This window comes from Carassius gibelio, chromosome A1 (assembly GCF_023724105.1).
Source record: "Carassius gibelio isolate Cgi1373 ecotype wild population from Czech Republic chromosome A1, carGib1.2-hapl.c, whole genome shotgun sequence".
NCBI lineage: Eukaryota > Metazoa > Chordata > Actinopteri > Cypriniformes > Cyprinidae > Carassius > Carassius gibelio.
In genome coordinates, this window is record NC_068371.1 from 34,587,915 (window position 1) to 34,601,387 (window position 13,473).

Below are 13,473 nucleotides of genomic sequence, written 5' to 3' on the forward strand. Positions count from 1 at the left end.
CTGCCTCTGTCCTCCCTTTGCTCACTCTGCCTGAAGGTGAAGGGAGAGTGGGTAAGTCGAGGCTTCTGCTCCTCGTGCACTTTGGTTTATTTCTTGTTTGTCTTTGATGTTGTCAGTTTTGTTCATTCACCACTGAGCTAAATCAGGCCCTTTACAGAGATCATAATACGTGGCCACATGTCTGTGTCTGTTGTTGAGTCTTTTGCAAGATTTCAGAGGCTTTGCTGTGTTTGTCATTAAATCACTCATAGAGATGTCAATGATGCCTCTGGGATTGCAATGACCATTTATTCCATTTCTTGTATTAAATCAACAAAATGAGTCCTTTGTGTCATCACATACAGTCACTGTGCTCTGTGTATTCCAGTTCATGGGTTTCTCTGGTGTATATGAAGATGCTGAGGTTCCTTGTGATTCTTTATCACCCAGGTATGTCTCTCATTTGTTTTCTCTTGTGTTTCTCTTTTCAGGTGGATGAGTCTCAGACAGGTGAACCTGGATGGTTAGGAGGAGAGATTAAAGGGAAGACTGGCTGGTTCCCTGCTAATTATGCAGAGAAGATTCCAGAATCTGAAGTTCCTCTAAGTTTGAGAGCTAGCGCTGCTTCTAGTCCCAGCCCTAAATTGGGTTCCCATGTGTCATCCGCTTCTTCATCGACCACAGCCACACCCTTGCAGTCAGTCTCCACAGAGTCTGCGTCGATAGCCCCGCCCTCCTCAGCCCCGGCCCCTCCAGGCCCCGCCTCCTCCTCTTCCTCAACATCCAGTAACTGGGCAGATTTCAGCACTACGTAAGTAATTTTTCCAACAAAAAAAAAAGTAATTCTAGCAAAGACATTTATTTACAGATGACTTTTTTTTCAGCTCTGGTTTATCTGCATCCATTTTGATTCTGTGCCCCTGTGACTTTAATTCAGATGGCCAACTAATTCTGCAGTGGAGAAGCAGGACAGTGATGGATGGGATGCATGGCCGACCCAGCCCACTCAGCCGTCCCTGTCAGTGCCCAGTGGAGGGCAGATCAGACAACGCTCTGCTTTCACCCCAGCAACACTCTCCGGCTCTTCACCATCACCTGTGCTCGGCCAGGTACATATATTCTCTGCCCCTGTCCATATTAATTAATAAAAAAAATTGTGTTAAATTTCTTATCTACCCTATGCATTTTAAAGGAATAATTCCAAAACCTAGCCATAACCCCAAGATGACTCTTGAGAACATTCAAGATGTAGATGAGTTTGTTTCTATATCAAACTTTTTCATTACATCACTTGCTCACCAGTGGATCCACTGCAGTGAATGGGTGCCGTCAGAATGAGAGTCCGGACAGCTGAAAAAACATCAAAACAATCCAAATGTAATCCACACGACTCCAATCCATCAATTCAAGTCTTGTGAAGTGAACTGCTGCGTGTTTGTTATAAACAAATCCATCAGTAAGGTGTTTCACAAGACATTCATTGATGGACTGGAGTATGTGGATTACTTTTGGATTATTGTGATGTTTTAATCAGCTGTTTGGACTCTAATTTTTACTGCACAGTGCACCCATTCACTGCAGATTATCCATTGGTGAGCAAATGATATAATGCTGAATTTCTCCAAATATGTTCCGATGAAGAAACAAACTCATATAAAACTTGGATGGCCTGAGGGAAAATCTTTTTTCAGCTTTACTAGTAATCAAACTATTGCTTTAAAGACTATAAGGCCTCTTTCTTTCAGGCTTTTACAAATCTGTATGAAAAGAATCATACCATTGTTCATCATTTAATTAGATGGAAGTTATGGTTAGGTACTGGGATCTTGTCAGTGCATTTCATTTTAAAAACTCTTGTTTCCAGGGTGAAAAGGTGGAGGGTCTGCAGGCGCAGGCTTTGTATCCATGGAGAGCTAAGAAAGACAATCACCTAAACTTTAACAAGAATGACGTGATCACCGTCCTGGAGCAGCAGGATATGTGGTGGTTTGGGGAGGTGCAAGGGCAGAGAGGATGGTTCCCCAAATCTTACGTCAAACTCATCTCTGGGCCCATCCGGAAATCTATGAGGTTTGTATCTTGGTGATATACCATTATTTGGCTAATATTAGTGATTTTTATAGGATGTTAGCATATTCAATTTTTTTATTTTAGTTTTCTGTCTGTGCATCTGTGCAAAATAGCACTGGTTTGTAATAATACTATATTTGTAATATATTGTAATAAATAGGTTTTCACTTTTCAAGCATAACATAACAATTATGGCCCCATTGTGAAGCACCAGTTTTATTACAGTAAGTGATGTTGAACACACAGTTAGGTATTTCATCCTGACTCATTTTGAGTTTTGAATGCTGTTGTTCTGTTTCAGTATTGAGTCTGGCTCTTCGGACAGCCCCCCCAGTGTTAAGAGACCCAGCCCATCTCCAAACAAGCCCACAGATCTCGGAGAAGGTCAGAATACCAGCGACAGCTCGATGGATAATTAATTTTTCCCTCTCTCTTCCTAATCCTTTTGTATCTGAAAGTCTGTGTGATTCTGTCTGATCACAGAGTATGTGGCCATGTATACTTATGAAAGCAGTGAGCAGGGCGACTTGACCTTCCAGCAAGGTGATGTCATCACGGTCACAAAGAAAGAGGGAGATTGGTGGACCGGCACCGTGGCCGGGAAGACGGGAGTCTTCCCCTCTAATTACATCAAACCTAAAGAATCTGAGGTAATGACTTAAAATGTTAAACAGACCTTGAATTGTTTGAGCTTTTTTATAATGCAATACAGTTGTATGCAAAAGTTATTATTGTAGTCAAATGAGGAATATTTTCAACCAGTAAAATCATTTTAACAATAGCATTCTTTCCACTCTTATCTAGGGTTTGGGATCTGCTGGAAAAACAGGAAGTTTAGGGAGGAAACCAGGTGGGTGGTGATGTCCTCATGATATACCTCTCTCATCAAACTTGTACCATAGATTGTCTGAGTTTGAGAGGATTTTGGCTAAAAAAAAAAAAAACACAATTAATGGCCTTTTATAACTAAACTCAGAGACCAGATTTTTACCACAACAGCATTTTTTAAGCGAGCTGCCCCTGTATTCCTGCTTTTTTTTTCTGACCTGTATTTTTCTTCTGTGTTCAGAGATTGCCCAGGTGATTGCTCCTTACACAGCCACTGGGACAGAGCAGCTCACCTTAGCACCTGGCCAGCTCATTCTCATTCGCAAGAAAAACCCAGGAGGGTGGTGGGAAGGAGAACTTCAGGTCTGAATAACACACATGCTATTAAATACACCCACACTTTCTACTACAATAACACAAGCCTTAAACGGTTAATAGAATAACTGTTATAAATACTGCTATAATAACATCAGTGCTTGAGGAATGATATGATATGGTGATACCAGAGAGATATCGCTGTTCCTTCTAAATGAGGCTGTATGCTAAGTTTTTACTTTAGATTCATTTTAATGGCCCACTGCTGTTGCTCTCTTCAGGCAAGAGGAAAGAAGCGTCAGATTGGCTGGTTTCCAGCTAATTATGTAAAATTATTGAGCCCCTGCACCAGTAAGACCACACCCACAGAGCCCAACCCACCAAAGCTGCCAACACCCAATGCAGGTACAGGTAACTTATTTTGCAGGGAACTGGTTTCGTATGTTTGTTCTTTTTATAATACAAATGTTAAAGGCGATATATAATTATGTCAATTGAGCATGTTGCCTCTTGTCTTTTAGAACAGGTTAGGTTACATGTACATTGCTGCCAACACGCCATCATCAACTCATAGTTTTTGCATTTTTCCTAGTTATTTGCATGTCCTCATGGTTGATAAATAAAGGCAGTCTACAAAATAGCTAAGCAAATACTCCAGTAGTCAGGAATAAATATACTGTATTATATTATAAATATGAAATAGAGATAGTTAGTAGTTGAAAAGAAATCGGAATTCTGTTGATTTTAAATGTTGAAAATATTATCAAAATGTGAAAATGTACTACAGTCCTACAAGATCGTTGCATAAAAACACAAGCCATCGTATATTTTACATGTGCGTTTGTGTTTCGCCTCCCTAGTGTGCCAGGTGATTGGCATGTATGATTACACGGCTCAGAACGATGATGAGCTGCCTTTTGGGAAGGGCCAAATCATCAATGTCTTGAGCAGAGAGGATCCCGATTGGTGGAAGGGAGAGCTGAATGGTTCCGTTGGCCTTTTCCCATCAAACTACGTCAAGCTGACCACTGACTCAGACCCCAGCCAACAATGTGAGTCCAGAACATTCTGTTTTTTATACACACACTCACACTGAACCTCTCTCTATCCTGCTCAGAGAAATTAGAGATAACAGATCAATTCTGAAATCCCTTTGAGAGACAATTGGCTTGAAGCGTCACCGGTAACATCCAGTTAAATGGACTGTGCCAATACAGTCGTTTCTTTCAAACCCTTGAGGACCTTCTCTCAAATTTAGTTTTAATTATGTTCTCATGATGTGGTGAGTTATAGAGCCTCCAATGTCCACACTGAAGCCCCTCCTCTTCCTGTTTCCAGTCAACCTCTCACCTGTTGTAGAGCATTAAGTAGACTCTCGTCTCTCTTTCTCTCTCTGCCTGCATGCCGGTGTCCTTGTCATTGTGGCGTCCTGTGAAAAGTGTCTTGCAGAGTTCATTTAGCTCTCCTAGCTCGTAAAGATTTTGCACATTGTGGGTTTTCTTTTCTTTCCTTTATTTAGATTTTTCCCCCCTTTTTTTTGGCTTATGTGCTGTGTTTTCCTCTTTCTAGGACTCTTATGTTGCCCATATCCCACTCAGCCTTGAAAGTCCTCAAAGCGACCCACTATCCCTTAAACTGCCCAGCGGGATGATGGGAGATGGAACATTGATCATGTGACTGCCCCCCCTCACAGCTGGCTTTGTGGCCAGAAGAGACGAATACTACAGAGAGCAGTCGTTAACCTCAATATTCAGAACCGTAGACTCTCGGGGCAAAATTGCCAGCCAGCATCCTCCGCATTAACGCAATTAACCAAGAATGCCTAATATTTGAAGGATCTCTTCCCTTTTTTCTTTTACAAATTCATGAAATTAATCATTTACACTGAATTTGTACAATGAATTGAAACACTAATCAAAATGTGCTGGATAGTGGGTCCTTTTGTGGCTTTCTGTGATCTCGCCCCAAAGCCTGTTGGTAAAAACGAAAATTGGTTATGAAGCAGCCAATCAAAATGGTTCCATTCAGTGTTAACTTCCACCGCTTCATCCAACCAACGCACGCTGTTTTTCGCTCCTCGAAGCCCCGCCCCCGGGTTTCTCATTGGATCATAGCACCACAGAATGACCCACTATTCATGAGTCATGACGTAATGGGGTGCAGTATCGAACATGTCATAACTGACTTGCTTACTAGTGTCATTGCAAACTCACCAAGGCTCTAAGATGTGAAATTGTGACATAGCGATGTGTACAACATATCCGACCAGTTGAAATATCAACATGCCATGGTTTTTGGGAGCCAAAGTATGTCTAAACCAAGTCAAGTGATCTCGAAAACGAGTATATACCATGTCAAGTGTCCTCAAATGGTCGGTTATGTGGACTTCATATAGATTACTATTGTGTGTCATTCAGAACCCCCCCCCCCCCCCCCTTCACCCCTTCCAGTACACACAGGTGCTGCCAGTCAATTTGACGGACAGGATGGACAACTCAGTTCATCCAGTGCGGTCACATGCCTCTCTGTCTCATTGTTTCTTACATGTTCATACCAAAACAGTGGATGAATTGATTTGTGTGTTTGCTAGTCTCTTGTTTGTTTTTTGGTTTCGTTTTTTTGATTGTTTGTTCTATTGTGTTTGCGTGATGGGGTTGAGATTTGGTGTTGCAAACCAAAAAAAAAATGCACAACTGCCACTTAAAGATAATGGTACAGTGATGCGTTCATGTATAAAATGTTGCTGGAAGTGACGTACTCGTTAAGAGTTTCCTTACATGATCAGACTTTCAGAGGGTTCATTTCTTATATACTATAATTGTGTTTCCCATATAAATGAATGAATGCTTTGGTTTTGTATTCTCAATCGTTTGCTGTCATCATTCTGTCACGTTGATTGAATTTTCAATTGTTTTTGATTGTTGATTTCAAAGTTGTTCTTGATATAACAGCTCACTATTTTTATAATGATCAAAAATTGTTATGCATAGTGTTTGAAAGCAATTAACCGCAGTATGTACACCGTCCTGTACCGGAAAACTAAAATATGAAAGTTCAAGTAGTGAGTAGAGAGTCCAATAAATTTGATGAAATTGAGATGTCATGCTTTGAATGAAACCCTAAACAGCATTAATGTACTGAACTCTAATGATCACAAATGCTCATGACTAAATAGAGGTTCACATGTGAAATAATGAAAGACTGGAATGTTCTTTTAAATATATGAACAAGAGACTGAGTTTTAGGGCCATTAGATCATCCAGTGTGTTTTTTCTGCTTGTTAGAAAACAATCAAAGCATGGCATTAATTTGTACTCCTACAATATTGTACTGGCAACTCATGAACTAATTATTATTATTTTTTATTACTCTGCGTCATAACAGTGTTGTTATTTTAATGCTGAGAAACAAGACATGAAATCATGTCTGTGTGATTCTTTATTGGTTCCACAGTATTTGAGGTTGCTGCTTTATTATTGGCTGGATGGGCTGTCCATCATGTCCCTGACCAGTCTCTTAAAAGGTTTTTTGTTTCGTTTTAAAAATCCTCCTCAGACCACAGAAGCACAACTGCTTCCTTCCCATTCAGTATTTGCATTACTCTGTAATACAATGCATTTGTTCTGAATATCTCACCAAAATGTCCAAAACATTAACCGTTGTACTTGACCATTAAATCATTTTATCAAAATAAAATGAATGTACAGTTAAAAACTCAACTATATACAACAATTCCTAGCTTTAAACAAAGTGTCATACCACCTTTATAAAAAAATAATAAATGTGTAACCATTAAAGAACTTCATTGCAACTGCAGACTGGCTTTATTTATTTTGAATCTGCTACCAGTGATTGTGTCACTATCACACGCATAATGTTTTTGAATGCACAGTAATGTTTCATTCATGACTCACACGTATGGCATAAAATCAGTATTGCATGAGGAATATGCCTGCATGCATATCCTATAGAAGTGAATGCACATTTAGTTTTTGTTTTTGAAAGCGCTGTCTGGAATAATTGAATCCGACTGGGCAATCGCAGCATTCTGCAGTCAAATATTTTTGTATAGTTGAGCGTGTTCCTACAATAACTGCTAGTATTGCCTCGTATCACTCCGTCATCTCTTTCTTCTCACATAATAAAGTAAGTTTAACTCAAATCAATGTTTCATGTCCAGTTATTTAATAAGTGTAATAAGCTTCATGACAGGCCCTATATTTTGTAATAATCATACATTATTCCTACATTGAGCATTTTTTATTTCCAGTATTATTCTTACCAAAGTAATAGTTTTTTTCTGCTTAAAATGCAACTGAATTAATGTACTAATTAATTATTAATCTCTTTAATTTTTTATGTATTAATCTAAGCATGAGACGTGACTGTGCATGACCTCTGTGCGTTTCACAGGGTGTGCCGACCTCCACCTGCTTGACATGCTGACCCCAGTGGAACGGAAGAGGCAGGGTTACATACATGAGCTTATTGTTACAGAGGAGAACTATGTCAATGACCTGCAGCTAGTCACTGAGGTAAAACTCATAAGAAACGATGGTTTGATCAGGCCTACAGAGTGGCCAAGATCAATAGAAATCAGGACTGTCGTTTGAGGGTTTAAAAAACTGCTGTTAATAAGTATGCAATTGTATTTTAAAAAGATATAACCAATATTTATGGTTCGCTTTCAGACGTTCCAGAAGCCTCTGCTGGAGTCAGAATTGTTGACGGAGAAGGAGGTGGCCATGATCTTTGTCAACTGGAAAGAGCTGATCATGTGCAACATTAAACTGCTCAAGTATGCCACCTACTGATTAACACCATCATTAGTTGCCATGCAATTTAAGCTGCATTTGTGTTTATTCTAAAGATATATACATCTAAATGAGAATACACTGCATCAGTATGTATTAAAATAATGCAACATGTCAGGTCATTTAATTAAATATTCACATTTCACAGCTTTATTAAACAGATGTCGAGACAGCTATATGAATAGATCAGATGTAATTCCATTTAATGAGCATTACATGGCTTACCCAGAATGCCCCCTAACTGTGTCCAGGGCATTGCGGGTGAGGAGGAAGATGTCAGGCGAGCGAATGCCGGTGAAGATGATTGGTGACATCCTGACGGCTCAGCTTCCTCACATGCAGCCGTACATCCGCTTCTGCAGCTGCCAGCTCAACGGCGCCACCCTCATTCAGCAGAAAACAGACGAGGTGCCCGAATTCAAAGACTTTGTTAAGGTGAGACTAGCAAACAGTCTATACGTTAATCAAATGTGATGCTTAAATTCAGTTTTTTATTTTAAAAAAATGTCCATATTTTTCTTTTGTTTATTTCCCGTTTATCTCTGTGCAGCTGGTTTGACACAATCTGTGTCATCGAAAGGCTTGCGTAGTTGGTGTTTTATGCATGTTTGTATGTTTTACAGAGGTTGGCGATGGACCCTCGCTGTAAGGGAATGCCCCTGTCCAGTTTCCTCCTCAAACCCATGCAGAGAGTCACCCGATACCCTCTCATCATCAAAAACGTATGTACATCTTAATAATCAGCTATTTCCAATCTACCGTGTGAAGAACCGGTACATTGAAAACAAAAAGGTGCTACAAGAGCACATAAAGAAGCATTATATAATTCACCATCTGCACTCTTCTGCTTTGACATCACTTTGGTTTCATGTATCTAGACCCATCGTCTCATGTTTCTTCTCCCCTCACGCTCAGATTTTAGAGAACACTCCAGAAAGCCACCCGGACCACAGTCACCTGCGGCTGGCTCTGGAGAAGGCTGAAGAGCTGTTCTCGCAAATCAACGAAGGCGTGCGAGAGAAAGAAAACTCGGACCGGCTGGAGTGGATCCAGGCACATGTGCAGTGTGAGGGGCTGTCAGAGGTAACACAAACCTGGAGCACAAACACCGTCCATAGACACGCTCACTCAGTGAAATAAACTGGATTTCACTGGAGTGTATTTAAGTAGCTTTAAAAAAATAACAATAATAATCAGAGTTTTCAGCATCATTACTCCAGTCTTCAGGGTCACATGATCTCACACGCAGGGTCACACGCAAACATTTCTTTCAAAAATTTAAAATCTTAGTGACCTGAGCTTTTAGCAGTGATGTGTATTTCTCCAGTTGTTTTCTCATGTCAATCCAGATTAAATCTCTGTTATAAAGGTTTCTCTCTCTTTACAGCAACTTGTGTTCAACTCGGTTACAAACTGTCTGGGCCCCCGGAAGTTCCTGCACAGTGGAAAACTCTACAAAGCCAAAAGCAACAAGGAGCTTTACGGCTTCCTGTTTAATGATTTCCTGCTCCTCACGCAGATCATCAAACCTCTGGGCTCGTCTGGAACGGACAAAGTCTTCAGTTCAAAATCCCACCTGCAGTATCGCATGTACAAAACGGTGAGACCTTTGACCCTTTGACCTTTTCTTCTTGTGCTTTGACCTTTGACCTTTAACCTGTTTACTGACCTGCAGCCCATCTTCCTCAATGAGGTGCTGGTGAAGCTGCCTACGGATCCCTCAGGAGATGAACCCATATTCCACATATCTCACATCGACAGAGTCTACACTATACGAGCTGAGAGCATCAACGAGCGGTATTTGACCATTACTTATGTATTATTTACAACTGTACCTGTTAATCAAGATGCATATGATCAGACCACGCTCTTCTCTTTCATCGTGTGATCCTGCAGGACGGCTTGGGTGCAGAAGATCAAAGCTGCTTCTGAGCTCTTCATCGAAACAGAGAAGAAGAAGAGAGAGAAAGCCTACTTGGGTCTGTCTCACGTCTCGCGTCTCGAGTGAAGCTATGAATGCTCTGAGTGTTTGCTAAGCACTGGTTTTGTGTTTCTGTTATGTTTGCAGTGAGGTCTCAGAGGGCCACTGGCATTGGGCGGCTAATGGTGAACATTGTTGAAGGCATTGAGTTAAAGCCCTGCCGCTCAAATGGTAAAGAATTAATACTGCATAATAAGATTTAAGGTGCTTTACTAGGCTGTAAGCATTTTAGTTCTATTGATCATATCACAAATGGCCTGTGTGTGTGTACAGGGAAGAGTAATCCGTACTGTGAGGTGACGATGGGCTCTCAGTGTCACCTCACTAAGACGCTGCAGGACACTCTGAACCCGAAGTGGAACTCAAACTGCCTGTTCTTCATCAAAGACCTGGAGCAGGATGTGCTGTGTGTCACTGTGTTTGAGAGGGATCAGTTCTCCCCAGATGGTCAGTATACTTATACACATACTTTTCTTTTCGTTTGCAGTATGTATAGTCTCACTTATAATGTGTCTGTGTGTATATACGCACCAGTGTTCAAATGTTATTAAAGTCAATAGAACCTTTTTTTGAAAGAAATGAATACTTTTATTCAGCAAGATCCCATTAAAAGTATTTAAAGTGCATTTACATTGTTACAATTTTTTTTTATTTTAAATAAATTCTGTTCATCAAACAGTCCTAAAAGGTATATATCACTGTTTCCAAAAATATATATTAAGCCGCACATCTGCATTGAACATTGATAATAATAAGAAATGTTTCTTGAGCATCAAATCAGCATATCAGAATGATTTCTGAAGATCATGTGACATTGAAGACTGGAGTAACGATGCTGAGAATTCAGTTTTGTATCACAGGAATAGATTACTTTTAATAACTGATTAAAACAGAAAACTGTTACATTAACTTGTAGTAATATTTCTGACTATTACTGTTTTTACTGTATTTTTAATTACATTAAAATGCAGACTTGGTGAGCGTAAGAGACTCCTTTCAGAAACATTTCAAAAATTTCCCAAAGCTGTTAAGTGGCAGTTTATAGTCCTAAATTTATGAGTAATATTTTCTCTCTCTCTCTCTCTGTCTCTGTAGATTTCTTGGGCAGGACGGAGATTCGGCTGGCCGACATCAAGAAGGACCAGGGCTCTAAGGGGCCCATTACCAAGCGTCTGCTTTTACACGAAGTCCCTACGGGAGAGATTGAGGTGCGACTGGACCTCCAGCTCTTTGACGACCAGCTCCCTGACCCACGTTGCTTGACCTGACCTTTTGACCACCCCCCCCCCCCCCCCCCAGATTCCATATCCACCACTCCTCCGTAGTGAAAGCCCACCATCCTGATATGACAGTCCCACTCCACCCAGCATCACGAATCCCAGAGTGTGAAAGTGTATAACATTCTTCATCAGTGATCCCGATTGATTTTTTTACTGTCCTTGATATCTTTTCAAGACAAGTGTGTGAATGAAAATGAATGATGTACTGTAGAGGGAACTTCTCAGTTCCCTAATGATGTGAAGGACGTCTCCGGATGCGCTAATGTCCCGAGAACAGTAGTGCACACTGAAACGATATTCTTACAGGTTTTCATTCTAGAATACACAGAATCATTCTAGAATTCTTGGAGTCTGTCATTATGGGTAAATCTCATGAAAACTTATTTGCATAATGTATAATTCTCATAACTGTAATGTGATTTTTTTATTTATATATATAGTTATGTATTTATTCATCATGGTAAAATTGGTTGCACTACTTTTAATTATTGCAGGTGTATATTTAAAAAAAAAAAAAAAAGTATTTTAAAAAATGAGAATCTATTGGGAATCATAAAATATAATGGTCCTGATATAGGTCACATTTTACTGTAAAATATTCTGGGGATTTTGGTGTGACCTGGACATTTTTTTGTGAGATTCACCCTTATAGTCTTACTGGCTGTTCAAAATTTTATTCCATCCTTTTAGTCATCAACACTAAAAACTAAAACCAGTCTAGTGTCAATCAACTCATTTGTTTTCTGATTTTACTGAGAGATATTTGGTGTCCATTGAACAGCTGATTGTACTCCCAGGTGTTTTCGTTTTTCTTTTTGAGGGTCTGTTAAATGTAGGCATGTTCAGGGAAATTTTCAGCAAGTCTTGAAAAGATGTGGCCACAAATTCTTCATGATATACACTAAATGAATTATGGGAGGGAAATGGTTCTATTTGTTTTTCAGCATCTTTTGTTTTGTAGCTTTTATTTATTTTTATGTTGTTGAGAATGGGACACACGGGCCAATTGAAATATTATAGCGGCAAGGGCGATCAGAAGAAAATAAAATACAACACATGTATTTGTCAAATGTTCCTAAAAGGCCAAAACAATTGATGTTGTTCAGTTCCCCAATGTTCTTAGTTTTATTGTGATCCATCACAAAGTAAGCTATTTAATATATAGTACTATATTTCGGTTTGACACTGCATTACTAATGAGTTCATAGTTTGTTTTTTATTTATGAATGTTAATTTTTTTTTTTTTATTGTGCTGTTGTTTAACATTAGTGATCAACACTGTAACGTTACGTCATATTTGTAAAAATAAGAGATATTCGGAGATGTTCATATTTTGTAACTGTATTTGCTTTTTTGTTGTTTATTTGCATACAACTAGCCAGATGGTTTATAATGTTAAAGGTTTGGCAAGTTTTTAGCATGTAGAAACAATGAACCAGTGAGCAGAAGGGATCAATCTTCAGCAATATCTGCTGCAAATGTCTTCAGTTCTTCAGATCTGTCTTAGAAAGAGCCCACTGTTTTTAGATGGAGGATGAAATAAGTTGAATTTGTGGGGGTCTTATTTATTTGTCCTCTGTTATCACACTACTGAGCTTGAGAAAGGTGCTGTTTCCTTTTGTACTGAAGCGATGGGGATCAGTTTTGTTAAATTTGTGTGTACATTTTTTTTTGTCTAGATGCAATATAAATATTAATATTCCACTGCTGTGCTAGTGAGATGCCAGAGTGATCAAGGACAACAGCTACCGTGGGGCCAGCAAGTTATTCCACTGGGGTTTTCTATGTGTGTATATATGAGAAAGAGTGATTCTTAGTGCTTCGAATGCTTTCTTCTGGGTCACTTTCCCCAAACCTCATCTCAGAGAATTTTCCAGACAATGCAAGGGGTTGTGGTCACACATCTTTTCTTTTTTTTTTTCCTGCTCTTTTTTTTTCCCCCTTCTCTCATGTCTTATCACACACACTGTACATTTTGACCTCACTTCCATTATTATTTGTATTTACTACTATAAACAGTAGTAATATATGTCTATGTTAGAAACTTTGAATAGAGTATAATATATTGCAAACTGAGAAGTAAATATGTTGATGACAGCATATTGTTATCCATGTAGAAGAAGTGTGTTGTCTTAATGTTGCAAATAAAATTCAGTTGTACCTATTTTTTTTCGTTGCATGCATTTTATTATGCTGTCAAAACCAG

At 39.3% G+C, this 13,473-nt stretch overlaps 1 protein-coding gene across 5 annotated transcripts in view; it reads left to right on the plus strand.

Moving 5' to 3' along the window:
- LOC128018435 (intersectin-1) overlaps positions 1-13,432 on the plus strand; it is a 43,926-nt gene extending 30,494 nt beyond the window's left edge. For 3 of the 5 annotated variants that reach the window (XM_052603946.1, XM_052603953.1, XM_052603939.1), the window contains exons 20-29: positions 471-790; positions 917-1,088; positions 1,844-2,049; positions 2,351-2,433; positions 2,533-2,699; positions 2,854-2,899; positions 3,119-3,240; positions 3,474-3,597; positions 4,053-4,244; positions 4,762-7,354. In XM_052603946.1, coding sequence (XP_052459906.1) covers positions 471-790; positions 917-1,088; positions 1,844-2,049; positions 2,351-2,433; positions 2,533-2,699; positions 2,854-2,899; positions 3,119-3,240; positions 3,474-3,597; positions 4,053-4,244; positions 4,762-4,763 — 1,434 coding nt within the window. In that variant the 3' untranslated portion in view covers positions 4,764-7,354. Of the gene's footprint in view, positions 1-470; positions 791-916; positions 1,089-1,843; positions 2,050-2,350; positions 2,434-2,532; positions 2,700-2,853; positions 2,900-3,118; positions 3,241-3,473; positions 3,598-4,052; positions 4,245-4,761; positions 7,355-7,605; positions 7,728-7,883; positions 7,991-8,257; positions 8,442-8,629; positions 8,729-8,921; positions 9,090-9,393; positions 9,607-9,681; positions 9,804-9,902; positions 9,986-10,074; positions 10,159-10,260; positions 10,435-11,082 lie in introns of those variants that run through there. The other 2 variants (XM_052603934.1, XM_052603927.1) reach the window with 1 other exon arrangement.
- The last annotated feature ends 41 nt before the right edge of the window (positions 13,433-13,473 follow it).